The 26,609-nt window shown below is 61.6% G+C and overlaps 2 protein-coding genes across 11 annotated transcripts in view; both read left to right on the plus strand.

Annotated features, from left to right (window-relative positions):
• ANK1 (ankyrin 1) overlaps positions 1-15,624 on the plus strand; it is a 201,285-nt gene extending 185,661 nt beyond the window's left edge. For 4 of the 10 annotated variants that reach the window (XM_045535734.1, XM_045535739.1, XM_045535737.1 and 1 more), the window contains 6 exons: positions 353-911; positions 3,614-3,797; positions 7,406-7,489; positions 8,421-8,561; positions 8,797-8,929; positions 14,929-15,624. In XM_045535734.1, coding sequence (XP_045391690.1) covers positions 353-911; positions 3,614-3,797; positions 7,406-7,489; positions 8,421-8,561; positions 8,797-8,895 — 1,067 coding nt within the window. In that variant the 3' untranslated portion in view covers positions 8,896-8,929; positions 14,929-15,624. Of the gene's footprint in view, positions 1-352; positions 912-3,613; positions 3,798-6,404; positions 6,860-7,405; positions 7,490-8,420; positions 8,562-8,796; positions 8,930-14,928 lie in introns of those variants that run through there. The other 6 variants (XM_045535738.1, XM_045535736.1, XM_045535735.1 and 3 more) reach the window with 6 other exon arrangements.
• A 4,438-nt stretch (positions 15,625-20,062) lies between these two features.
• On the plus strand, positions 20,063-25,049 carry NKX6-3 (NK6 homeobox 3). The gene is made up of 3 exons (XM_045535745.1): positions 20,063-20,444; positions 22,046-22,215; positions 24,810-25,049. Exons 1-3 carry the CDS (start codon positions 20,063-20,065, stop codon positions 25,047-25,049), a joined length of 792 nt encoding a protein of 263 aa, XP_045391701.1.
• The last annotated feature ends 1,560 nt before the right edge of the window (positions 25,050-26,609 follow it).

Consider the following 26,609-nt stretch of genomic DNA (forward strand, 5'->3'; position numbering starts at 1 on the left):
GGGGCTTTCGTGGGGCCAGAGATTGGAGCACAGGCTCCTTGGGTGAAGGCTTCTTTATCCAGTGCTCGGTACTGGATAAGAAACAATCCCAATCTCTTTGCCGTCCAGCGAAGGAGCCCCGTGCCCTAGCTGCCCCGGCGCCCCGTCCAACTCGGAGCCTTGCTTCTCTTGCCTGGGCGCCCCGGGCAGCAGCCACAAGGCCTGAGCACTGGACCTTGAGCTTGGAGAGCCCCTCACCTGAATGTGCATGTCCTCTGTGGCTGTGCCTGCGTGTGCGTGTGTGTGTGCGGCCTGCATGCGTGTGTGACAAGGGTCGCTTCTGGAGCATGTCGCCCTCTGTCTGCCCATCCAGGTTACTCCTCGCTGCAGGACGAGCTGCTGTCCCCCGCCTCTCTGCACTATGCCCTTCCCTCTCCGCTGCGTGCAGACCAGTACTGGAACGAGGTGGCCGTCATAGACGCCATGCCCCTGGCCGCCACGGAGCATGATGCCATGCTGGAGATGTCTGACATGCAGGTGTGGTCCGCGGGCCTCACGCCCTCCCTGGTCACTGCTGAGGACTCCTCTCTGGAGTGCAGCAAGGCCGAGGACTCTGACGCCACGGGCCGCGAGTGGAAGTTGGAGGGGGTGCCCGCGGAGGACCCGCGGGGCCCCGAGCTGGGCTCTCTGGACCTTGTGGAGGACGACACAGTGGATTCAGATGCCACAAATGGCCTTATCGATTTGCTTGACCAGGAGGAAGGTCAGAGGTCAGAAGAGAAGCTGCCAGGTCATAGGAGGCAGGATGACTGGCCACATGCAGGGCGGGACGCAGAGAGTGAGGTGTCTCTTGTTTCAGGCCAGCAGCGGGTGCGAGCCCGAGTCACAGCCTCGCCCACCGTGAGTCGGGTGATGCACAGGACCCAGGACAGGTAAGGGCGTGGCCGCGGCCGCGGGGCCCTCTAGTCTTCTGGGCTCCTGGGTAAGACTGTGCCCAGTGGCGCGTCACAGGGAATTCTTGGGTGCTGACGTCACCCTGCCCCCGAGTTACAAATGCCCCGAAGCAAGTAAGTTCTGTGTGGCTGCAGCTTGCCTGGGAGGCCTCCTGGGGCAGGCGTGCAGCTGTGGTCGGCGAGGGCCGCACTGCCTGGGTGTGGCCAGCAGAAGCCACGCCAGGGGTGTGGGGACTGGGGAGGCACTTAGGAGAGCCATCACAAGACTGGGGACGGTGCGGCCCGCAGCCCTGCTGAGCCGGGTGCTTGGACTCCCCACCGCGGCAGCTTCCCGCTGACGACTATATTTAGAAACCTGGAAGTGCCAGGCCCCAGAGGAGTGGCTTGCATGCAGTCACAGCCTGCGTGTGGTAGAGCTGATGGCAGTGCCTCGTCTCCTGTCCCTGCTGGAAGTGCAGTGGGCTTATCTTGGCTGGGCAGAGCTTTCAGCCGCGGAGCAGTGGGGTCCCCTCCCTGAGTGTCCCGTGCTGGGAGGGTGTGGTGCCACAGGGCCCTGCTCAGACGCTGAGAGTCTGTGGGGCCAGGGCCGGGGCGGCCTCCCAGCCCTCTGGGCCTCCCGGCCACGGTCACCTGCCGTGCCCAGAGCCTTGCTGAGTGCGGGCGAGGGCTCCAACACCACCCGGGCGCCCACGGGTGCAGAGGGAGATGAGACGGACAAGTGACGGGGCTCCCTTCGGCCCCCCTGGGCTGGCATATGAAGCCGGTGACAGGGCCCTGCTCTCCCCATACTGCCTGCTTCGGTAGCTTTCGTAAAGCAAGGAGACAGTTCACCTGCCCCCTGGAGGCTGTGGCCACCCGCCCAGCTCAGGCCCAGGGCTGGCCAGGGCACAGGGAAGCTGTGCTCACCCCACCCCAGCGCCGCCCCATGGGTACACCCCTCAGAGGCCCAGGCTGGTGGCCGTTCCCCGGGGGCATTTAGCAGATGAGACAGCGAAGAATTCGTGTTGTTTCCTACACAAGTCTGTGGGCTAGTGGGGAGGATCGGACAGACTGAGCCTAGGAGGGTTCAAGGTGAAATACGGACCTTCCTGCAAGAGAGCTCATCTTTTCTGCGATGGCCGTTCCTTCAGCGGGCGTTTATTGCGTGCTGGCCCTGGGCCATTAGAACAGCAGAGCCACTGCATGGGGACCCACAGGCCTGGATTCTAGGCCTAGTTGGGTCACTTCTTGGCTCCATGACCTTGGTCAGCCCTCCAGGGGAGACAGCTGCATTTCCATCACTCACGCGCTCAGCAGTTATTGAGCACCTACGGCGTGCCACCCTGTGAGAATTGCCGGGGTATGCTGGGGTGCGGCACTGAGCAAAACAGACAGACGCCTCCACCTGGAAGCGGCGTGTCGTCCAGGCGGAGACTGACAGGACACAAGATAAAGTAAATGAAATTAGTGTAATTCCAGATAATTGGTGCTAAAAAGAAAAACGAAGGCAGGAAGGTGCTAGGAGGCGGGTGAGTGTGTGGAGAGAAGGGGCGGCTGGAATCGAGGGTCAGGGAGGCCTGAGCAAGTGGCCTTTGAGTGACTTGAAGGACTGCGGGTGAGGGGGAGACGGAGGGGAAGGCCCAGCGAGTGCTCAGGCCGGGGCAAAGCGAGCCTGGCACACTCCTCCCTGGGGCAGTGGCGGGGCAGAGCAGTGAGGGGGAGGGCACAGGGCCACCCGAGCCAGCCCTGGAGGCCCCGGAGAGCCCCTGGCGTTGCTGGCCGGGCAGGGAGCCCTTGGGGGCTGCCAGAGCGTGGTGAGGCCGGCAGCCGCCCTGAGGGTCGCGGGTGCCCAGCAGAAGCAGGGAAACCTCAGGAGGCCAGAGCCGGGGGGCAGGGCTGAGAGCTGCATGGTTCGGGTGCATTCTGAGAGCTGGGCCAGAAGCCATTGCCGACGGCTGCGCTGTGGGTGTGAGGGGCCGAGGGCCCGGCGGGGCGCGGGTGCCCTGACCCCCACCGCAGGGGGCGGTGCCGGGAGCTGCCGGGGCAGGACCTGGCGGAACAGGTGTGGGGAGATCTGAAGCGGGGGTTCCACCACGCAGGCTGTGGGTGCCGCCGAGGGATGGGGCTGTGGATGAGGCTGTGGGGTGCACACGCCCGTAGCTGAGGCGGGAGGTGGCGTGGGCGGCGGGCGGGTCTGGAGCCCAGGAGCGGCTCACTCGGGGAGCGGATGCAGGGCGCAGCGCTGTGCAGACAGCCGCGAGGTCTGAGCCCCGAGCCAGAAGTCAGGGACCTCGGGGGAGCCAGCAGGACACTGAGGAGTGGCCAGAGAGGGAGGGGACCAGGCCAGCGTGGGGTTCCAGGAACCAAGGGGCACGAGTGACACGTGTCAGATGGGGGTGGAGTGGGGGGGGGTGGCCTGGCGGCAGGGCAGGCTGAGAAGTCTGACCACATGGGAAGAGGGTGGGGGCCCCAGTGCCTGGGCCAGCAGGGTGGGCAGAGGGGCCCTGGAGCCCCGGGGAGCCGCCCGCCTGCAGGGAGGGGCCCGAGGCCCTTACACCTGGACCGCACGGACAGGGCGGGAGCCAGGTGACATGCCCAGGCTCCCCTCACCTGGGGCCGTGCAGGTGGTCCTGGACGGAGGAGGCGAAGGGTGACCAGGCGTCCTTTCTCTCCCCCTGGCTGCGCCCGCTCCTGGGCCCCAGACTGCAGGACTGGGACGAGGAAGGCTCCATTGCCTCGTACCTGCACGATGCTGCACAAGGCTCCTGGCAAGAGGAGGCCCCGCCTGGCCCACACTCGTTCCAGAGGACAATTCCCACCACCCACGCGCTGGAGCCCAGCGGATCCCTGCCGTCCGAGGAGGCCGGGAGCCCCTGGGTGGCACAGGTGAGAGCCCGCGGGCACAGCCTGCTCTTTTCCTGCATGGGCCGGGGGCAGGGCGGGTCTCATGCCCTCGAGCCCCGAGCCAAGCGTGTGGCCCTGCTCTAAAAACCAGCGGTGACCTCCCTGTCTCTGGAAGTCAGGATCCAAGGGCGTGGTCCACCTTTCTGGGAGGGGCTCGTGTGGCAGAGCTGTCCCCGTCCCCACAGCCACCGCAGCTGGCCTCATCCCCAGGGGGCGGCGATGTGCCCTAGGCCGCAGTGTGCGCTGTCTGTCTGGCCGGGGCAAAGCCACGGTTTTTGTTTTCTTGTTCCGTCACGTTTTAGAAAGGGGTCAGAACCAAGAGGACTGGGCGTTGGGTGACTCTGGTCCTTGGGGGTCTGTGTGACCCTCTGCTCTTGGCACCTCAGTTCCTCTTCGGTAACTGGGGTGACTGGAATGTCACTGCAGTTCATCTGGCTCTGGGATCCTGTGGCTCTGGTGGCCTCCGGCTGGGGGCAGGAGGGACAGGCGGTGGTGGGGTGCTGGGGGCGGCAACGCTGCCCTGCCCGGCTGACCCCCAGCCTTGTCCCTGCTCTCCGGCCTCCTTTGGTTTCAGATTTGTCTTGTTTATTCCCTGAGTCCCACCCCCTGTCCGGCCGCAGCTACCCACCTCCACCTGCTCCCCCGCCATTATTTTGACGCAAATCCCAGACATCTTATTAACGGGCGTCACTTCTATTTGCGTTCTTACAAAACCCGCTTTGTTGTCCTGTGCGGATGTGTTTTTGACGTGTCCCCTGTTCTCTCCTCTCCTCCCCTCTGTTCCTTTGTCCCCACACCTCTGCCCTCGCAGGGCACCAGGACTCGGTCAGCTCTAGGAGGGGCCTGGGCTGCTGGCTGCAAGGAGCCTCCGGGGACTCGGCAGAGCTTTATTTAGAACGCGTCCCCTGCGCGTGTGCTTGTCACGCAGCCTGCCCCGTGTGCTCTTCCCAGCGGCCCCCGGGCCCCGCTCCTGCTGCCCCACAGCGCTGGGTCTTCCTCGGTGTGCTCTGCAGATGCCTGGGGCAGGGGAAGGAGCCGCTGCCCCCCACGGTCACACCGCAGCGAGGGGGGGCAGCATGGGCAGCAAGTAGGGCAGCCCAGGCGGTCACAGGGGACACTTCTAGATCCTGCGGTCCAACACCTCGGTGACAAATGAGGAGACTGAGGCCCAGGGAGGCCAGGCTTCCTCCAGGGTCACACGGTGAGCCTGCGTCGGGCCGTGGCGTGTGCAGGGCCCTGCGCCCAGCCTTGAGACGGAGCCCCCATGCCGGGTGGCCTTGCCAGGGGTCATCTCACAGCCCCTGGGGGGGACACTGACGCCATCGAAGGTGATGGTCTGCAGAGCGCCCATCTGCTCGTATTTCCACTGAATCTCTGAAAACAGTGGTGGGGAGATAGGGAGGTGCCTGTGGTTGGGGCTCGAGGTGGCCGTGATTGTAACAGTGAACGGACAGTGGCTGCAGCCCAGACGCGTCCCCCGGGGTCTGGGTGGGAATCTCTGAGGTCAGACTGCTTGGCTGAGCCCGGACCACGATGCTTCCCCGGCGCTCGCTGTTGTTCAGGGCTTGCCGCTGAGGCGAGGTGGCTCTGTGGAGTGAGGAGAGTGTCAGTGCGACTCTTTCACCTGGGCGAGATGCTTGGCCGCTGGGAAAGTGACAGACCCAAGGGCAGGCCCGTGGTGAAGCCAGCGGAGTCACTGTGAAGTACGCGCACAGCAGCGCACTGTCGGAAGCCTGTGCCGCCCTCGTTCAGCGCCTGGTCGTATTCACAGACTGTGAGGTTTTCGCAGCAGTCTCAAGAAGGGGTACAGAGAGCACTGTAGTCCCTGTTCTATGGCTGGGGAAACCGAGGCACAGAGCAGGGGCCACCTCCCCAAACCCCCGCAGGAGGCGGGTTGTGGGGTCGGTTTGCCGTGTCCAGATCTCTGTTCTTTCTGCCGTGCGGGGCTGCCGCTCGCAGAGGAAGAGCCTGACCCAAAAGTGCAATTCCTTCCAGCCGCAGCCCTGCCGCCTAACGCGCATGGCTCCCGCTCCGTGGGCGTGGAGAGCCTGGCACGGGAAGAGCCCTTCGGGAGAGGCCTTAAATAGACATGCTAGCTCCACGGTCAAGTTGAGAGTTGCTGTGCCTGTAAAGGAAGGGACTGAGGGCCTGTGGGGCTGGCAGGATTTACAGATGGGGCCCGGGGGCCCCCGCAGCCGCACTGGGCCCCGCTGTGCTCCCTGGGCTGGGCCTGCCAATGTAGCGCCCTTGCGGCTATTTTTGAAACGAGCCCTTAACTGTCTCGGTATTAGCTGGTCTGACCCCTGCGGCGCCAAGAACAGCATTCTGGTCCCTGCAGTAGCCCCCCAGGAAGACACACAAGTAGCCACATTCTCAGAAGCTCTTATTTTCTGGAGTCCCTGAACGAGAAACTCTCCCAGCCAGGACGGCCTGCAGTTCCCACAGGGACAGGCAGGCGGGAAGGGCAGGGCTGCGGCGAGTGTCGCTCGAGCAGTGACTCTGGCATGGGCACCTGCCGGCTTCCTTCTAGGCCAGCTGGACAGCTCCGGCAGCTGGTGTGGGAGCTAAAATTATAGACGCCTGATGTCACCCAGGGGGCAGGGCACTCGGGTCGGGCTGTGCCATTCTGGAGAGGCCCATTCGGTGTCCTGCCCAGAGCAGAAAGTGAGAGACCGAGAGAGCGGAGCAGACAGAGAGAGAGAATGGGAGGCGTCCCCCGGGGACTCTGGAGTTCAGGAGGAGAATGAGGGGCTGGACCCTCGCCGCAGCCAGGCCCCTGGCTCCGCTGCTCCCCGGAGGGCCGGGCTGGTGAGCAGGGCGTGAGGATGTGGACCTTCATCACGCAGCTGCTGGTCACCCTGGTGCTCCTGGGCTTCTTCCTGGTCAGCTGCCAGAACGTGATGCACATCGTCCGGGGCTCGCTGCGCTTCGTGCTGAAGCACGCCCACCAGGAGCTGGACAAGGAGCTGGGGGAGGGCGAGGGGCTGAGCGACGACGAGGAGACCATCTCCAGCAGGGTGGTCCGGCGGCGCGTCTTCCTGAAGGTACCGCAGGCAGGCGGCAGGTGGCCGGAGCTGGGAGGCCGAGGCCGGGCCGACGGACACTGGTGTGTGCGTGCCGTGCCGGGGCGGCCCCTGGGGATCAGGTCCTGCCCCGGGAGCCGGAGCCGTGTGCAGCTCCCACTCGGGGTGGCACTGCTCTTGTCCCGCTTCTGTCACCTGCTGGCTCTGGGAATCCGGGCAGGTCACGTTCCAGGTGACGCTGTCTGGGGAAGGCCTTTCTAAGCTGTGAAGTGCTGTAAAAATGTAAAACAGGGGCCTCCTTCGCCCTCTCAGGGCCTCCTGTCAAGCTTGTAGCATCGCCCCCGTTTCGCTGTTCCCAGGGCTCTCGTGAGAATCCAGCGCAGGAAGTCCTGGGCCGTCCATCCTCAGGGCCCGTGGCCCCGGGGCACAGCTCCCGAGGAGTTGGAGTCCCGCGTGGGGTCACTGCACCGTGGCCTTCGCGGCTGCTGTTTTCTCTCCTTGTGCTCCAGTCCTTTCTCCCGGACGCCTGTGCACCCACCTGAGTGCTCCCCCTTTCTCTCCTTCCAGGGGAATGAGCTTCAGAATATTCCTGGGGAGCAGGTGACAGAAGAACAGTTCACAGATGAGCAGGGCAACTTTGTTACCAAGAAGGTGGGTGAGGGGCCCCCTGGGCTGGCGAGAGGCAAGTGGGCCAGCAGCTATAAGGTGTTAGAACTGAACCCCAGCTTCTCCCTGGCACCCCGACAGTGGGGTGAGGGCCGTCACCTGCACTGCTCGGCAGGGGTGGCTCAGGGGCTTTTGGTCACCTGCGATCCAGACGTGGCGTCCTCGTGGCCTTGTCCGAGTCACGCTGAATAGCTCCTGCTACTCTGACCCAGGAGGACCAGCCCCTGCGAAGTGTCCCACACCCAGTTGCATGATGGCTGCCCTGCAAACAGCTGCTAAGAGAGCAGCGTGATTGTCCCTGGCCCACCACAAGCCGCCTCAAATACAAAGGGTGCAGGAATTCCCTGAGACAGTGATTCAAGCGTCAGGCACTGTGCTAGGCACGGACAGAGGGCGAAGGAGCAGGGGACCTCGCAGGTGCTGGGCCACCGCTCGCCCCGCACGGCAAGACCCATGTGTCTGTCCCTCCCCTTGAGCCGCTTGCAGCAGGGACCATGTCTTGCTCCGAGCACTCGGCAAGTGGAGAGGAAAGGGTTGTTTGAATATTTGGATGAGAATCGAATCAGGTTACCGTAGGTGAGAAAGAAATGCCCTCTGCCCTCAAGCTGGCAGAAGCAGAGTGGGGAAGACGGCACAAACGGCCACGGTGCCAGGGAAGAAGGAGGTGCTGTGGGCTCGAGCTAGAGCCACACCTGGGCCATTAAATGAAACCTGCCGAGACCCATCCAGAAATTCAGCCCCTCTGAGGTTTTGCCATAAGGCACTGAAGGGAAGGTCGGTCCCTGTTCTTGGCCTCTCAGGGCTGGGCCCCTTGGGACAAAGGCCACCTCCCTCGGATCCCATGCCCAGGACTTGCTGTCCTCAAGCTCTGTCTCGATGGTTTGACCAGCCCTGTCCTCTTTCCGCTCTTTTCCAGATCACTCGCAAGGTCGTCCGACAGATAGACTCATCCGGTGCCGATGACGCCCTGGAGCACGAGGAGGTGATTATGCAGGGCCCCCCGGAGGACCCCAGTGAGCTGGAGGCCGATATCGACTACTTTATGAAACACGCCAAGGTACCAAGGGGCCTTGCTCCTCCGAGCTGCCAGCGCCGCCCCTGCCGCCGGCTCTGCCCAGCGCCCCCACCCACTCCGCTCTTTCCAGGCTCTCCCTCGAGCCTCCTCCTCCCCGGCGGGCAGTGTTCCCGCCACCTCCCCGCCACCTCCCTGCCATCTCCTCTCAGTCTCTTGCCTGCATTCTGCCCGCCTGTCTGTGCAACTGTCCTGCGTTCTGTCTCCGCTGTGTCTCCAGGTGGAGCTGAGAGGGAGTGGCCTGCAGCCGGACCTCACAGAGGGCAGGAAGGGGGCTCAGATAGTGAAGCGGGCCAGCCTGAAAAGGGGGAAGCAGTGACCCAGCCTCTCTCCTTGGAATAGCCCCTTGGGAGGTAACGCCGCCCTTCCGTCCTTGCTGCATGGCCTGCTCGCCGGGGGAGCAGCTGCTGGCTGCTCACTGTCTCAGCCGGTCCCTGCCACGTGCGCCCAGCATGTTGAGGACGAACAGCCTGGTCTGTGGTCTGGAGGCTTAGATTGTCACTTCCCAACCTACTAACTGCGTCTCTGAGCCCCGACTTCCTCATTAAGAAAACAGTCAGTAATATCCACTTCTCAGGGAGTGCACAAACACAGTTTTGGAAAGATGCTTTTAGATGCGTAAACGCACCCTGTAAATCTGCCTGGTGATGTCATCTTGGAAAGCAAGCAGTGGGGACCCGGAGGGCCTGTGGGCAGGGCCTGGGAGAGGGTGGAGGGGTCTGTCTAGCCTGTGACATTCTCACAGAAGTGCCCAGGAAGAGCTCCAAGACTCAGGGCTGGACGGGCTCTCGAACCTGGAACCCTCCTGTGGCCCAGACCAGCCCCAGCCTGAGATTCTTCTTGGTGTTTCGTGAGACACGTTGCTCCCTTGCTTTCTAGGAAAGGACGAAGTTACCAGCCCCAGGGGTGGGTGGCATTCTCCCCGCAAGTCGGCAGGACCATCGGGGTTGGGGCCCAGGCCACGGTGCATGTCGCATGTGAGCAGGAGCAGGGGCGTGCCGTGCTGTGTCCCGAGGGAGGGTTGCGAAGACACTGCGGGGACGGTGCCCAGCAGGCCTGTGCGGTGCTGGTGCGGGTGCTGGGGCTTTGGCGGCCAGCTCTGATCCTGTCCTCCCTGAAGGGTCCTGTACTGAGCTGCCCCGAGGCCTCCATTGCGCCCAGCTCGGGGCAGCTCAGTACAGGGTGCGTCGGGGTGGGAGTGAGCGGAAGCGAGGAAGCCTCGTGGCCCAGCCGGCACGACCCAGGGTGCCGCCGTTCAGACCCCAGGGCCCGCTCTGGGGCCATCGCGCCCAGGCTCTGGCTTCGCACACTGGGCAGAAAGCAGGGCCGGGCAGCCACCCCCTGAGCCGCCAAAGTGCTGACTCTGGGCTTCCTGACATATCTCAGCACTTGGGCAAAAAGGGGACTGGCGGCTCCAGTTACAGGATAAAATTAGACCTGACTCTTCAGCAGCTTAAGGAGGTCACAGCGTTAACCCTGGCACTGCCAAGGGTCCACCAGGGTGCTGCTTGCGAAGGTGGTGATTGGCTGCAGTTCGGTCTTAGAAATACTCGCAAGGTGCAATTGATTTTAAAAAGCAGAGAGGGAGAGAGAGGGGCGCTCGCCCGCCCTACTTCCTCATGGCCACCGAGGCGCAGCTCTGCTCTGGTGCCTGGAGCCTGCCTAGCTCAGCGTCCGCAATGTGCCAGGACGGGAGGGGGCGTCCCAGAAGCCCAGCCGTGGGGGAAGGAGGGGAGCTGGGATTTTTGTACTTGCTGTAGATGATCTGCAAAGTAGCTGAAGCCCCCGCAGGCGATTAGGGACCAGACCACAGGGCTGGGCTCTCTGCCAGGAACAGGCAGGGGAAGTACGTGGCTGGGAGGGAGCGACGGGGGGCTGGTGAGGCGCTATCTCCTCCCGGCCGGAGCACAGGCTGCAGAAACGCAGGGGAGGGCTGCAGCCCCTTGGGGCCTACTGACCCCACCCACTCACAGTCATGTGTGGTTGATCCTCGTTGCTAAAATGTATCTGTGACCCCACAGCCGCCAGTCACCACGCTGTTGCCGTCATTCACAGACACGCACACAGCGGCGGGAAATTTGAGTCGCCCAGTGTGGACATTCCCGCTGAGTTTGAACAAGGTGGTCGTCGACAGTCTGCCTGCTTGCGTCGGCTCTGGTGCTGTAAGCAGGTGTCCTTCTTGTGGTCTGTTTAGGGTCAAAGTTTTTGTATTTTTGTGCTTTTTGTTGGTGTTTTGTTGATTGTTTAAAATGGCCCGGGAGGGTGGGGCTGAAGTGCTGTCTGGCCTTCCTAAGGCAGGAAGGCTGCGCCTTAGGGCGGGAATACGTGGGTTAGGTCAGCTTTGTTTAGGCACGAGTTGTGTCACGGTGGAGAGGTCGATTAGTCAGATAGATTAAATAATGTGTCTGGAACACACTGACGGCCACACTAGAAAACAACTTTCCTTGGGGCCATAGTGGTTTCTTAAAACGATCCTTTCTAATTGGTTAGTTTTAGTTTCTGTGTGTTAATTAGATGCAGCACAATCCACATTTTTAGAGTTAAATTGTCAATATGAATTGTAAGAATAAGAACATCAGCAAGTAAGACTTTCACGAACCAACGGCAGGGTTTCGTTTCACGAGGCCCCGGGCTCAAAACTAGTGTGAGTGAAATACAACTCACACGGCGGTTAATGTGTTAAACAGAAACACACATAAAGCAAAGTTATGTATTCATCAGTTGATAAAAGTACTGTGACCCGAAGCTCAAAGGAACCTGACCTTGCGTTTCCCTTAGGAGCAGTTGTTCCATGCTCGCCAATTCAGTGTTCACGGTGATGTTAAGGAAGATAACCACCTCAAATAATGAGAATCGACTGTTTGTCTTCCGAGAGTGAGAGCTGAGGCTGGGGAGTCTAGATTCAAGGCCTGCCCCCTCCTGTTTCTAGGTTGGGTGACCTTACACAAGTCATTTAACTGCCCTTAGCTTCAGCCTCCTCCAGGGAGGATGAAAATAGTCCCTCCTGGATGTGTTACACTTCAACAAAGTGTAAAAAGAATAATGGCCAGCCAGGCTTGGTGGCTCACACCTGTGATCCCAGCACTCTGGGAGGCCGAGGCAGGAGGATGGCTTGAGCCCAGAGTTTGAGGCTGCAGTGAGCTACCATGACGCTACTGCACTCTAGCTGGGGCGACAGGGTGAGACTCTGTCTCCAAAAAAAAAAGGCATGGTACCTGGGAGAGCTGTTGTGAAGAGTAAACAAGAACGCGTGTCCTTGGCACGCAAGCACTCACAGACCTCGTTTGTGACGTGACTCGGGCAAGCTGACCGACCTTCCCCAGCCCCGGGTTCCTTGTGCACAAAGGAGCAATCCTGCCACCACTGCCCTGGGACAGTCGTGGTGAGGGCTGTGTGGCTGGTTAAGTCCTCGCAGGCCGTTTCTCAAAGGGCTGTCTGCATCCCTGCATCACAGTCTTGTGACCATGTCCCTTAAAATGCAGACTGCCAGTCCCTGCCCCGACCTACCAAGTCACAGTTCTGGAATTCGAGACTCTGCCGCAAACTCCTCGGCTGAGTTTTACACGTGTGCAAGATGGAGTTGTCACGCCTCACTTTGATTCTCCTCCCAAACCGCTAGCAGTGACGTGGCTCAGTTGGAGACTTTCTATCTAAAACATGGCCTGAAAGAACGAGGGTTAGTTTGTTTAACGACGTGGAACTCCCGCAAGGGCAGCACAGCCCCCCAGGCGAGGCCCGTTCTGCAGAGCCCACCGTCACTCCAGCACTGGGAAGGGTTCTGGGCTCGAGGCCCGGCGAGGGAAGTCGCGTTGAAGGTGCTGGAAAGCTGCCGCTCCGTCGAAGTGTGCTTGTGTGGGGCACGCGGTAGCAGGTGGCAGGTGGTGGGTTTTGCTTTGCGCCCAGGCAGGAGGGTGCAAGTCCGAGGGTGTCATCGCTGCTGAGGACAGTGTGTGGGGAGGCAGCTGGGAGGGCCAGGAGCAGGCCGCCCTGTGGCCCCCTGCCTCACGCCGAGCCTGGGCAAGGCCCTGCTCTCGGCCCGCCCCCGCCCCCGCACCCAGGCCTCTGGCCGCTCTGGCAAGCTGCGGGTTGAAAAGCCGCTGCTCTTCTGCCTCCCTTTGTAAGAGATGCTCTCCATTCAGACACTGTGGTCCCGTCACTGGCACTCACCCTGACAGTGGACACTTTTTTCTTTTTTTTGAGACAGATTTGTTGCCCGGGCTAGAGTGAGTGCCGTGGCGTCAGCCTAACTCACAACAACCTCAAACTCCTGGGCTCAAGCGATCCTCCTGCCTCGGCCTCCCGAGTAGCTGGGACTACAGGCATGCGCCACCATGCCCGGCTAATTTTTTCTATATATATTTTAGTTGCCCAGATAATTTCTTTCTATTTTTAGTAGAGACGGGGTCTCGCTCAGGCTGGTCTCGAACTCCTGACCTCGAGCGATCCACCCGCCTCGGCCTCCCAGAGTGCCAGGATTACAGGCGTGAGCCACCGCGCCCGGCCAACACTTTTAATCCGTTTCCAAACTAATCCATCATGTCCATGGGGGCAGGGGACAAGGTGCCGTGCGGACTGAGTCGACCGTCTGTCCCCAGACACCTGCTCGCATCAGAGCTGGGTGGGGCAGGAACAGGCTGTGAGCACCAGCAGGGTGGGAACAGGTACAACAGTGGAGAGAGAGGAACTGAGGAAGGGAACCCGGCCAGCACAGCCACTGAGAGTTTCTGAGCATTTTAAAGGGTGAGCCCTTTCTCAAAGGGGACCCAGGGAAGAGTCACCACGAAGCACAGGAGTCCCCAGAGAGCCTTCCTGCCCCGACACCACTCCCTCGAGTCTCAGTTTCCCCAGAGGTGACGGGAGCTGTCCCGCCAGCGTGATTGCTAGGGTTTGAGCTTTCTCTTCCACTCTGTGCCGGGCAGCAGTGGGCAGGAGACCTTGGCCTGTCTGTGCGAGGCTCAAGGTCCCAGAACGGTCCTTTACTGCAGGAGCGCTGAGCTCGGGCTGGGCTCGGGGCCATGCAGAGGCTGTGCACGACCTCCGAGCGTGTGTAACCCAGCCGCGGAGAGGTGCAGGTGTAAAAAGGACAGACATGCAGAGACAGGAGCACTTCCAGAGAGCCCAGCAATCAGTCCCATTCACGTGACATGTCCTGTCCCACACTCTTTGTATGTTTAGTTCTGTTAAACATCACAACTAGCAATGAGGCGGGTGCTATTATTGCCCTCACTTTACAGCAGAGGAAACTGAGTCACGGAACGGGTAAGTTCTTTGGCCAAGGTCAGGTGGCACGGGCTTGACCCAGGCAGTCTGGCTCCAGAGTTCGTGTCATCCCCTGGACTCTGCTCTCCTTAAACAAAAGGCAGTGGCAGGAAAGGAGACCTCCCAGAGTGGAGCAGGGTGGCAGGGGGGACTTGCACACAGAGAGTGGAAGGCGGCCCTGACAGAGGGCAGGGCTTGGAGGGGACGGCCATCAGGAGGGAGGTCCTCCCCGTCAGGGGATGGCTCTGTGCAGCCAGGTGGCAGCAGCAGTTCCTGGTCTTACAGCTTTACAGCAGCCTGTCCCTGCAGAGCCACAGGAGAGCTGCGTTCTCCTGGGTCACGACCTCTGCCACCCCTCCCCAGCCCTGTCCCTGGAGGACCCAGGAGGGCTCAGCCTCTAGGGACAGCTCTGCCTCCAAAGGAGCTCCTGCCCCCCTGTCACTTCCCACCCAACCCAGGAGGCTGTCATCACCTCCTCACTGAAGCACCCTCCTGTCCCCATCGGTCCCAAGGCCCCTGCAGACAGAACTCGAGGGCGTTTTCAGCCCAGCTTGGGGGCAGGAGAGTGTGTCACTGTGGGTTGCAGCTGCAGAATGTGGACAGGCTCCACAGGCAGAGCTGTCTGGGGAGGAACCCGCTGCTTGTCCCCCCTCCCTGCCACAACAGGCCGGCCAGCCGGCCGTCTGTCCAAGGGGCATGGGGAGGGGAGCCAGAGGCGCCCGTCGGGAAGAGCCGGGGATGGGAGCCGAGGGGCGCTGTCACCCCTGGGGGCTTCCAGGGCTGGCACAGCAGACCCAGTGCGTGTTGGTGGAACCCAGCTGCACAGGCCGCGGCTCCTGAGAGCCTTCTTTAGGGATTTCAGGGACAAGCCTTAGGGGTTTCTCCCCTGGCGGCCACGGGGGCAGGGGAGGAGGGTGGCATCTCAGCAAGGGCAGCACCTGCAGGCGCCACACCCTTCAGCACATCGCCTCGCGTGGGAGACTGCTTTTCCCGACCCAGCCTCGCCTCTGCAGCTGCCTCGGACTCTGCGCTTGGGTTTTGCTGGGAGTCGCATCTGTGCATGCTGAGTGATCTCGTCTCCTGTGTCCCTCAGGATCACACCTCGACACCCAACCCCTGACCTCCACACTCCGCCACGCACACTGAGGAGAGCTGGACCCGCGGTGACGGAAGCGGTGCACCTGTTCCTCTAGGCTGCCGGCATGACCTCCGTAAGGGACTTCCTCCAGCCCCCTGTCCGCATGAGCGACTGACTGGACACGCATGACCTACAGGCTTCAATCCCGCCTCTAGTAACAACACAGGATCTGTCGGGCGCAGGACAGACGCGGCGAGAAGGGGAGAGAGAGAAACCAGCGTGAGAGCGTGGGCCACAAAAGTGAATAAGGGCTTTTTTATGGCTAGGGATGGTTTTTGTTTTTGGGTTTTTTTTTAAATTGTTTTAATTTTGACTTCGTACAGGGTACTGTTTTTTCAACTTCATCTGTCAGAAATCTATGTGGGCTTCCTGAAAAAAAAAAAAAAAAGAAAAGAAAAGAAAACTAGGCGCGAAATCAGTTTGGAGGTATCCACACTTTAATCCCCTGTCCCACCCGCCAGCCTCCCCTCCCTGCGTGGCCATTCTGTTGTGACAGTCCCTCCACTCCCCGGTGGATGCTCCGCCCAGCGCACCCCACATGACATTCAGGACACACACACGCACGCACCTCTCCCCTCCGCTCAGTCCACGCAGATTCTACTGTGACATCGATGCTGTAAGAATCTCCTGTGGATAAACTGGAATTTTTTTTATGTTGTGTCTCTGCCAATTTCAGTATTAATCATCTTCCAGTGGAAAATCACTATCTTTAGAGTGCATTTGGGGTTCCTCATGCTAGGGACGTAAGCATCTGAGGCGAGGACCCCCAGGCTTGCTTTAGGGCTAGAGGGAGCCGGTGCCTCAGCTGCAAGGGTCTCCCGGCTCGGGTGGGCACTGGCGGTGGCTGTCCCGGGATCGCACCAGCATGTTCAGTAGAGACGAGGTTCCCTCCATCTCCAGGCATATATCATAGTCCGTGTCCAAAGTGTAACCTGTACAGCATCAGCCTTGTGTATATGAGAAACAATAAATACTATGCAAACCAATAGAAACACTTCAGTATGTACAAAGCACTAACAGCTCGGCTCCTAGCACTTCTCCGGGCTGCGGGAGAAGGAGCTACGGCCTTTCAGTGGAACAGGAAGGAAGGGAGTAGGGCCAGTGCGTAGAGCCAGGGCCACTCGAGGTCTCCCGGAGCCAACTTGGTGCTCTAAGTCCGGGCAGCGGGCAGGCAGGGGTCCCGGGGGCAGGCGCAGGGTCTAGTCTGCCCGGCCTCGGCGCCTGCGCACTGACTGAGCCGGTCCCCCTCGGCCAGGCGGAGTGAGGGGACCCTCCCGACCACGCGCGGGGTGGAGCGGAGCCCGGGACGGCCTGCTGGCCACCGAGAGACCCGGGGCCAGGAAGGAGGCCCCCCAGGCCGGGCTCTGGTCCAGGCAGGAAGGAGCCAGCTGGCCGTTCCTCGCCGTGGTGCCGTCAGGGAAGAGCCTTACAGGCCACCAGAGCCTCCGGCCGAATCAGCACAATCCGCCGCGCGACGGGCCGGAGGGGCGGCTCTTCCCGCTGCCCAGGGCGCCGCCCTCCGCCCGCGCTGGCGGAGGTGTCCTCGGGACACTTAAACCTTCCAAGTAGCACAGACGCCCCTCCCTGCCCGGGCCGCCTCTGCCTCCTCGCGGGGCGCAGGGACAGCAGGTCCCCACTCGGGCTTCCGTGTCCCGCGCGGAGGAGCCGCGGCCTCCCCCGAGGGAGCAGAGGCGACCCGCGGGGGCGGGGGGGCCGCGCGGTGGCACCGGGGCGGCGACGCCCGAAGACGGCGCAGGGCTGGCCTCCCGCTCCACCCGCACGTCCCGCCCGGCGCCACCGCGCCCGCCCGCGGCCCTGGCCGGCGCCGCTTGGGCTCCGCTCGGCTTGGCTGCCCGGCTGCACGCCCGCCCGCTAGTAGGAGCTGCTGGGGGCCGCGCCATGCCTAGAGAATGCTGCAGTCTGCACATTAGACGCTTTTTAGAAGTTTTGAAATTACCTTGATTTTTTTAATTGTTATGGAAACGAACCTTTTCTTGACTCTCCCCCATGCTCTGTTGCCGGGAGAGAACCCCCGCCCCACTCCGATGTATAGACCGTTCTCCCTACACCAGCTGAACCAGTGTCAAAGTTAATAAAGAAACTGACTCGCCGCGGGCTCCGTCTCTCCTTCCTGCCCGTCGCTGGGGCTTGAGGTGCGGGCGGGCAGAGCCTGGGGTGGGGGCCGGAGTCCGCAGGTGGAATCTGTCGGGGGGGGGGGGGCTCCTCCTGGAAGCCTGGACGACCCCTTAATTAGACCACTCACCCTAGGAGAGGCCCCCAGAGAGGTGGCAGAGCAGAATCCTGTCCCCTCTACTGGCTACCACGGGATAGGGGGGAAGTTGGGAGGGGGGAAGTTGGGGGGTGGGGGAGGGGACGCCTCGGCCCACCAGGGTACTTGGCCAGGCCCCCACCGCATACAGTGACGGGGGACCCCGAACACTCCCTGTGAAGGCATCTGGCCCCTGTATTCAACGCCATTCAAAGTTCAAGAACTTGCTCTTTCTGTAGAGAGAAAATGGCCCTTTCCTGTCATTTCTTGTGAGGCTGGTCACCAAGCTGGCTTCAGTTTCCACGTCTGCAAGCAGGGGAATGGATTTAGTGGCTGCAAAAGTCACTTCAGTTTGTCATCCTGGGGTTCCCAGACACCAACACCTTTGTCAGGTGTGGCATTACTTAAGAATCAAATCACTGGCTAAATTTTCTGCCTTATAAATCCCCATGAGGGGTGACCAAGTCACAGTTCCAAGGTCCCCAGAGGACTCTCAGCCCCATCCCAATCCACACCTCTCTGTTGGAATCCACAAGGCCACTCAGGCCTGTGGCCCAAACACTGCTGAGTCACCCGGGGGGCTTTTTAAAACACAGGTTCAGAGTCACAGTTGCCTGGGTGGGGTTGGGTGGCCACACTGGGAGTCAGAGTTAAGTCCCCAGATGGTTGTGGTGAGCAGCCCGGTAGCAAAGCCAACTCTGATGAAGAAGCAGCTTTTTTGCTTGTTTGTGACGCAAACTTGTAGAAAATCATGTCCACACCCTTTGTGAGGTCCTCCTTGCATGAACCCAAATCGCCCTGCTCCAGAGAGCGCGGCTCAGGGTCCGGGTCTGCGTGAGGAGGAGGAGGAGGACCTCCCTGAGCCCCAAGCCTGGACCCCATGGGAAACCACTTGGGCTCGGGGCCAAAGAGAAGGCCGGCCAAGTGCAGCCTCTGCCCCGCACCTGCCGAGGCACAGACTGTGGTGGTAAGAGCTGGGAGAGCCAGCCCTGCAGAGCTGAGGCCAGGCAGGAAGGGCTTTGGGGCCACCTGGGGGGCGGAGGGGACGGAAGTCCATCTGTCTGACAGTCACTACTTTTTACAACATTTTGCTTGTTCAGACCAGTGGCATGCTAGTTTCCATTTTTAAAGAAAAACTCCAGGCCGGGCACGGTGGCTCACGCCTGTAATCCTAGCACTCTGGGAGGCCGAGGGGGGAGGATTGCTCAAGGTCGGGAGTTCAAGACCAGCCCAAGCGAGACCCCATCTCTACTAAAAATAAAAAGAAATGATCTGGACAGCTAAAAATATATAGAAAAAATTAGCCGGGCATGGTGACACATGCCTGTAGTCCCAGCTACTCAGGAGGCCGAGGCAGGAGGATTGCCTGAGCCCAGGAGTTTGAGGTTGCTGTGAGCTAGGCTGACTCCACGGCACTCACTCTAGCCAGGGCAACAGAGCGAGACTCTGTCTCAAAAAAAAAAAAGAAAGAAAGAAAAACTCCAGGAAAGAATGCTGCCCAATATAAAAATAACCCAAGTACCTGGAAATTGGGCTCTGACTCCTTTGTGGCTCGGTTTCCCTGTTGGTAAAATGAGGCATTGCCCCAGTAGAGCCTTGTGCTTTATAAAAATTCGTTAGAGGAAAAAAGAGCATATGGGTGCTCTGGGAGTCAATCCAGTCCCATGCATCAAACATTAACTGAGCACCGACCAGCGGCCCGGCTCAGGGCAGCCCCCTGGGGCCATCAGAGTTTCAAGCCCAGGCCCCAAGCCCACGCAGCCGTTGCTCCAGCAGAGGCGCAGATGCAGAAGGGACTCCGACGGGGAGCTCAGGGCAGGCTGCCTGGTGGTGGAGGAGAGGACAGGCACGCAAAGCCGCCCGCTCTTCAGCCGCGCTGGGCGGGAAGATGAACACCCCACCACCATCAGAGCTGCCCACTGCCCGGCCCTGGCGCTGCCTGCCCAGCAGGCTCCCCAGTTAGCCCGTGGAGCCCCAGGAAGCAGGTGGCGCCCAGCTCCCACTCACCCCATCCAGCAGCACGGGGAGGCAGCCGGTCCGCCCACCGAGCCTGGGCATCTGCACACAAAGGGGCCGGAGCAGCTCGGGACAGTGACCTCTGAGCCCGGCCTCCTCTTTTTCAGGGGAGCAGCTGCAGAACTGGGACTTCCAGCTGCCCTGGGAGCCTCAGGGGCCCCCAGACACTCACCTTTCCCTAGAAGCTGGACTTGGACTTGGAGGCAGGTGGACCTTTTGACGAACAGCGGTTCTGGAACGAATTCTCCCCCCTCGCGCTCTCTCTCTCTCTCTGTGTGTGTCACACACACACACACACACACACACACACACACCCTGGCTGATTTTACAGTCAATCTTTCAAAGTGCAATTTGTCTAGGAAAAGCCAATGTGAGCCCGTGTGTGCTGCGACCAATGGGGACGCGGCTGGCGCGGCTCAGCCAGTGTGGGGCCGTATTCTAATGGGCCGGGTCTTTATCAGGGAAACGTGCCTTCTCTGGACTGAAAACTTCTCATGGAGGGTCCCCAGGCTCCGAGGCAGAACGGGGGTCTGAGCTGAGGCGTGGGGAGCCACCCTCGCCAGGCCGGGGCAGGGAGCGGGAGCCTTGGGGCGGCTCCCACCTGCCCGGAGCACCTGACTTCGGAGCAGCTGACCTGTGGGTCCCTGGCCTGGCCGGCCACATGCCATGGGGGACAGGTGGTCAGGGGCTCGGCGGGCCTGACCCTGCCGTCCTGCCATGAGATTCTGGGCCAGGGCGTGGGGTCTCAGGGTTTAGGGGCCTGAGCCGCGACCTCTCACTTTCCTTCCCCCTGACCCGGGGATCATGGAGTCCAACCTGCAGGGGACCTTCCTTCTGAACAACACACCACTGGCTCAGTTCTCGGAGATGAAGGCCCCCGTGTGCCAGTACTCCGTGCAGAACTCCTTCTACAAGCTCAGCCCCCCGGGGCTGGGCCCCCAGCTGGCCGCCGGGACCCCCCACGGCATCACCGACATCCTGAGCAGGCCCGTGGCCACCCCGAACAGCAGCCTCCTCTCCAGCTACCCCCACGTGGCCGGCTTCAGCGGACTCGGCTCCCAGGGGGTCTATTACGGCCCCCAGGTGGGAAATTTTTCCAAGGCTGGGAACGAGTACCCCACCCGGACCCGGAACTGCTGGGCAGACACGGGCCCGGACTGGCGCGGCGGGCGGCCGTGCAGCAACGGTGAGTACCGGGCAGCCTCCACAGCCCACCACCCTGCGCCCAGGCTGGGACAGGGGGCCGGGAGGGGACCCTCCCCGTGGCCGCCATCAGACAGCCCCACTCAGACAGCTACACTCGTGTCCTCAGTGTGGCGCAGGGCAGAATCCCACCCTCTCCCCGTTCCCACCCAGCCGTGCTTGGACGCAGGCGCCCCCTCAGCTGCCCTCGCAGGGCACCGGGGAGGTCCAGCCCAGAGAAGGCCCCACAGCCACACCTGCCCTGTGCAGGGCCCAGCTGGCAGCTGACCTCACTTCTCCTGCCCAGAGCCCACGCCACCCCTTGTGCACCCAGAGCAGGCAAATGCTAACCCCCGGCGAGGAAGCCTGGCCAGCCTCACCTTCCCAAAGAGCCCTGGCCCCATCCCGGGAGGCAGAACACACCCCAACCCCTCCGGGTCCCGCCTGCCAGCCAGGGGGCTGGGGGAGGTGGCAAGATGTGCACAGGGAGGTGAGAGCAGCTTCGGGAAGCCGTCCCTGTGCCACCGAGGCCCTGCCCAGACCGGGGCTGGGGGGTGGGGGCAGGGGTGGAGGGAGCCTCCACTTCTGGCCGATCTCTGGGCCCCCCCACTGTAATAGGGGGTTGGGGCCAGCCAAGGAAGCCCCCAAAGCACAGCTGCCCCACGTCTGCCGCGCCGCCCAGGCAGTCCCCCTGGCTTAACCAGAAACCCGGGAGTTCCAGGCGGGGTTCAGACCCCCTCTCCTGGAAACGTATGGCCTGGTTTGGAGGTGCTTTAAGCCTCAAGCTGGCTCTCTCTTACTCCATCTCGCCCCCCCACACCCCCTCTCCACACCCTCCCACTCTTCGGTCAGTCCCGACTGCGCGTGCTCACCAGGAACATGTCTAAGAAAGCGGCTGAATTAAAGCAAAGGGAGGAAGAAGACGGCCTCTCAGAAGGTCTCTTCCGCTCCCTGTGCCTCAGTTTCCCCTCCTGTCACATGAGCTGTCAGACTGCACAGAGCACGCGAGGGTTCTGCTTGCCCTGAGCCCACTGCCTGCAGCTCCTCCCCAGCAGGCTGCCCTGGCCGGGCTGGGGGCCTCCGGCCTCCGGCCTCCGTGCCCTGACTCCCAGTGTTGGTGAAGCCACGTGACTTCCAGGCCGGGTGACATAGGGAAGTGGCAACCTGGGGCTTGAGGCTTGCCCTTCCCTGGTTTTCCTGGAGACCTGGGAAGGCAGGGTCCAGGAGCAAAGAGGTGGCCCTGGGGGCCCTGATTGTAGGTAGAGGTGACCTGAAGAGGGGACAGAGAGGAAGCTCCCACGGCCCCTCAGGGGAAGGCAGCATCACTGAGTAGTGAGAACTTCAGACAGAGTCATGAGACCGTAAATATTTACACACTGGGGCAGCTGCCCTCCCAGGGCCCCTGCCCACCCAGACACCGCCAAAGCCAAAGTCACTGCTGTCTGAATGTCAGGCAGGCAGCTCAGGGGAACAGTGTCACGATGCCCTGGCAACTCAGTCGCTTCTCCGTGGGAGGGAGAGGCAGGGCCAGGCTGGCACCTGGCAGGCAGTGATAGTCCCGGGTCCCACGCCTCCTGCTAACACGCACCCCCTTCCTCCCGCCAGCCCCAGACCCCCTAGGCGACAGCATCCACAAGAAGAAGCACACCCGGCCCACCTTCACGGGGCACCAGATCTTCGCGCTGGAGAAAACCTTTGAGCAGACCAAGTACTTGGCCGGCCCGGAGAGGGCGCGGCTGGCATACTCGCTGGGCATGACTGAGTCGCAGGTCAAGGTGAGTCTGCCTTGCTGGGAGGAGCCTTTCCCGGCAACTCCCAGCTCCTCCAGGGGAGGCTGTCCCGGCTGCCCACCTAACCCTAGAGCCTGAAATAATTTGCCACAGCAAAAAGCACGGCTGTGGTTACTGAGCCAGGTTCTGAGAGCCTTACATGCAGGGCCTCGTTTCATCCTCAGCAACGTGGGCCCGGTGTTACCACCCAGCGCACAGGCGGCAGTCAAGTAGGCCGGGTGCTGAGGGCAGAGTTGGGACTCCACCCAGACTTGCGGGACTCCAGCCTCATGCCTCTCCCCAGCACCCTGCAACACTGACTTGGCCAGAAATTCCAAGGACTGACAGCAGCTTCTGGGCCAGACTAGAACTGGATTCAGGCTTGATCCATGAGCCAGCAAGGCGCCAGGCTCGGTTTACCGGTCTTTAAAACAAAGGCAGCATCTCCTGCTGCTGCTCACGGGGACCAGACGGGCTCCCAGGCATCTGCAGCCCTGCAGCCCCGTGCCCGGTCAGGGCGGGAGGACTCGTGCCCTTGGGTCCCCACCGCGGGACCCAGACTGCCCCCAAACAGGCCTGGGAAACCTGCCTCCGCTTCCACACACTCCCCGCTCTGACACTGGCCCTCTCCTAAGGGACTCAGCGGGGGCTGTGCTGGAACTGCCCGCCCCTGGCATGGAGCCAGGTTTAAGGAGGTGCTGGGGTGGGTTGGGACCCTGGGCCCCGGCTCTGCTCAGGGGCCTGGTGTCTCCAGGGAGCCGCCCACCTCTCCAGCCCCCTCACCAGCCACCAGCCAGTCCGCCGGGCGCAAGCCCGTGGCCCTGAGCGGGACGAGTGATGCGGCCCCTCCTGTGGGGTCTCCTTTGGGTGCTGCCCCGGGCAGCGACGCTGGGCTGTTTTCTAACGAAATGATCCATGACGTTCGGTGAGGGTCTATGAAGCCCACAGAGGAGGGGCGACTGGTACGCGCCTACTGGTGCCACCCAGCCCGGGCGGACCCCTTCCCCGGGAGTTCCAGAATCTTCCACCCAGGTGGCCGTGCCCAGGTGGCCGTGAAGAGGAAGACCCACCACAGGAGGGTGAGCGGGGCTGGAGGGCTTCACTCACGGTGTTTCTGTATTTTATGTCATTGCCTCCTCCCAAGAAGGAACAGAGGATTCTTATAGTCTGCTGTTGCTGAGCCAGTCACTTTCCTGCAGAAACCAGGATTCCAGTTCTGGCCTCCGTGTGGAGTCTCCCTCAAGATGCCCCGTGCCCTCTGTGTGCGCGTGTACCTGTGTGCACACGTGTGTGCATGTGTGCCTGCCGAGTGCGAGTGTACCTGTGTGCACACGTGTGTGCATGTGTGCCTGCTTTGTGCGAGTGTACCTGTGTGTGCATGTGTGCTTGCTGTGTGAGTTTACCTGTGTGCACATGTGTGTGCATGTGTGCCTGCTGTGTGCGACTGTACCTGTGTGCACATGTGTGTGCATGTGTGCCTGCTGTGTGCGAGTGTATCTGTGTGCCCATGTGTGTCCATGTGTGCCTGCTGTGTGCGAGTGTACCTGTGTGCACATGTGTGTGCATGTGTGCCTACTGTGTGTGAGTGTACCTGTGTGTACATGTGTGTGCATGTGTGCCTGCTGTGCGTGAGTGTACCTGTGTGCACATGTGTGTGCATGTGTGCCTGCTGTGTGCGAGTGTACCTGTGTGCACATGTGTGTGCATGTGTGCCTACTGTGTGCGAGTGTACCTGTGTGTACATGTGTGTGCATGTGTGCCTGCCGTGCGTGAGTGTACCTGTGTGCACATGTGTGTGCATGTGTGCCTGCTGTGTGCGAGTGTATCTGTGTGCACATGTGTGTCCATGTGTGCCTGCTGTGTGCGAGTGTACCTGTGTGCACATGTGTGCATGTGTGCCTGCCGTGTGCGAGTGTACCTGTGTGCACATGTGTGTGCATGTGTGCCTGCTGTGTGTAGCTGTGTGCACATGTGTGTGCATGTGTGCCTGCCATGTGCGAGTGTACATGTGTGCGCATGTGTGTGCATGTGTGCCTGCTGTGTGTGAGTGTATCTGTGTTCACATGTGTGTCCATGTGAGCCTGCTGTGTGCGCGTGTACCTGTGTGCACACGTGTGTGCATGTGTGCCCGTCGTGTGCGAGTGTACTTGTGTGCACATGTGTGTACATGTGTGCCTGCCGTGTGCAAGTGTACCTGTGTGTGCATGTGTGCCTGCTGTATGCGAGTGTACCTGTGCGCACATATGTGTACATGTGTGCCTGCTGTGTACGAGTGTACCTGTGTGTGCATGTGTGTCTGCTGTGTGCAAGTGTACCTGTGTGCACATGTGTGTGCATGTATGCCTGCCGTGTGCGAGTGTACCTGTGTGCACATGTGTGTGCATGTGTGCCTGCTGTGTGCGAGTGTAGCTGTGTGCACATGTGTGCATGTGTGCCTGCTGTGTGCGAGTGTACCTGTGTGCGTGTGTGTGCATGTGTGCCCGCCGTGTGCGAGTGTGCATGTGTGCGTATGTGTGTGCAGGTGTGCCTGCTGTGTGCGAGTGTGCATGTGTGCATGCGTGCACGTGCGTGTGTGTGATCCTCTGTCGCTCTCACCCCAGGTGTGGTTCCAGAACCGGAGGACCAAGTGGCGGAAGAAGAGCGCCCTGGAGCCATCGTCCTCCACGCCACGGGCCCCTGGCGGCGCGGGGGCGGGCGGGGACCGGGCCACCTCGGAGAATGAGGATGACGAGTACAACAAGCCACTGGATCCCGACTCGGACGACGAGAAGATCCGGCTGCTGCTCCGCAAGCACCGCGCCGCCTTCTCGGTGCTCAGCCTGGGCGCGCACAGTGTGTGAGCCGGGCCGCCAGCCTCCCTCCCCACGCTGCTGGGGTGGGGAGGAGGAGCAGGAGGAGGAGCAGCACAGGGAGGGGACGGCCAGTCTAGCTACGGGAGGGGGAGCAAAGAGGGAGACACAGACACCTCCTGAGACCCGGAGACCCCTTTGCCACCTTGTGCCTCTGCGGGGCCACGGGTGCACAGGGACACTAAAAGGGCCAGGCTCTGCAGCCAGGAAATGGCCGTGGGGTACCGCACGTGCCACTGTGATCCAGCTGCGGGCTGAGTGCAGGAGCGGTGCCGACACACTCCTCAGATGGCTGCACGGGAAGCGTCTCACTTGCCAGGGCCGGAGCCCAGGCGGGAGGGAGGCAAGCGAGAAGGCCGGGTGAAGAAGGAGCCCCAACAGCCAGGCTCAAGGTCACAGCCTCCCAGCTGCAGAAACCCTCGTTCCTCCGCTTTGCCCTGAGGGCGCGTGCCCCTGAGACGGGGAGACACAGGACCCCATGGCTGGGGAAGGTGGAGGGTGCCAGGAGGGCAAGGCAGAGAGGCTGCACCTGCGAGCCACCCCCCTGGTGTCCTTGGTGCCCATGCAAAGACAGGCCCCTGGAGAGAAGGGAGCGTCCCAGCTGGGGAGGGGAGGAAGGGCTGGAGAGGACCTCAGAGCCTCCCTCCACCAAGGGGCACCCCTGGCAGGAAGGCAGGGGGGTGTCCCTCAGGGCAGGGAAGAGGTCCTGAGAGGGGGGTTGCTGACCCAGCAGCCTTCTGGGAACACAGGCCCTTCCTCTCCTCGGGTAACCCTGCAGCCTGGCGCTGCCGCTGGTGCTGCCCAAGGGCCATGGCCAATGGGGTGGTGTCTCCTCACCCAGGTGACTCTGAGCTACTGGCAGGTGGGAGGGGTGGACTGGGGGAGGCGGGTGGGCTGGCCTTGGAGGAATGCACCCCAAAAGGGACCAAGAGTCTGCCCATCCTCCCTGGCTTTAACCAAAATAAAGAGTAATAATAAAAGTCCCTGAAACCTCCCCAAGGCTCCTGTGCTTCTGTGGAAGGAAGGAGTGGCAGGAAACCGGCTTTGGGGTCCCGGCCATTGCAGCCGTGGGGGGCCTTCCCCATGGCAGGTGCCCAGTCCCCCAGGAGGTGTGGCATGCTGGGCCAGCCACGGACAGGTTGCAGGGCACTGGTGCATTTGCGATCTCGCCTGTATACACAGGCGCTGTCCTGGGTGCTAAGGGACCTGAGACACATCGAGTGGATTCTCTAGCCTGGGGGGATTGGAGATTGTGCGTGGAAGATCCGTGTCAGAGGAAAGCTAATGGCGAGAGCCAGGCCTGACATTGACCGGAGGCTGCCGGCCTCTCTCCGCGGAAGGCCGGGTTGGCCCGCTGGACCCGGGAGAAACCTAGGCAGTGGGCAGCAGCTTCCTGGCTCGGAAGGTGCCTAAGCAGGTCGCAGCAGTGGGAGAGGCGACCCCAGCGCTGGTCCCAAGGCCCTCGGGTCTACTTCCCGGGCTGCAAAGGGCACCCCCTCAAAGCCTTTTCTGTAAAATGAGAGGCTGGCACTAGAAGGGCTTTCCAGACCC

Source organism: Lemur catta, chromosome 22 (assembly GCF_020740605.2).
Source record: "Lemur catta isolate mLemCat1 chromosome 22, mLemCat1.pri, whole genome shotgun sequence".
Taxonomy (NCBI): Eukaryota; Metazoa; Chordata; class Mammalia; order Primates; family Lemuridae; genus Lemur; species Lemur catta.

Coding starts and splice junctions, on each gene's coding strand:
- NKX6-3 (XM_045535745.1), top strand. CDS start 20,063: ATGGAGTCCAACCTGCAGGGGACCTTCCTTCTGAACAACACACCACTG. Junction 20,445..22,045: donor CGGGCGGCCGTGCAGCAACG/GTGAGTACCGGG, acceptor TCCTCCCGCCAG/CCCCAGACCCCCTAGGCGAC. Junction 22,216..24,809: donor TGACTGAGTCGCAGGTCAAG/GTGAGTCTGCCT, acceptor CTCTCACCCCAG/GTGTGGTTCCAGAACCGGAG.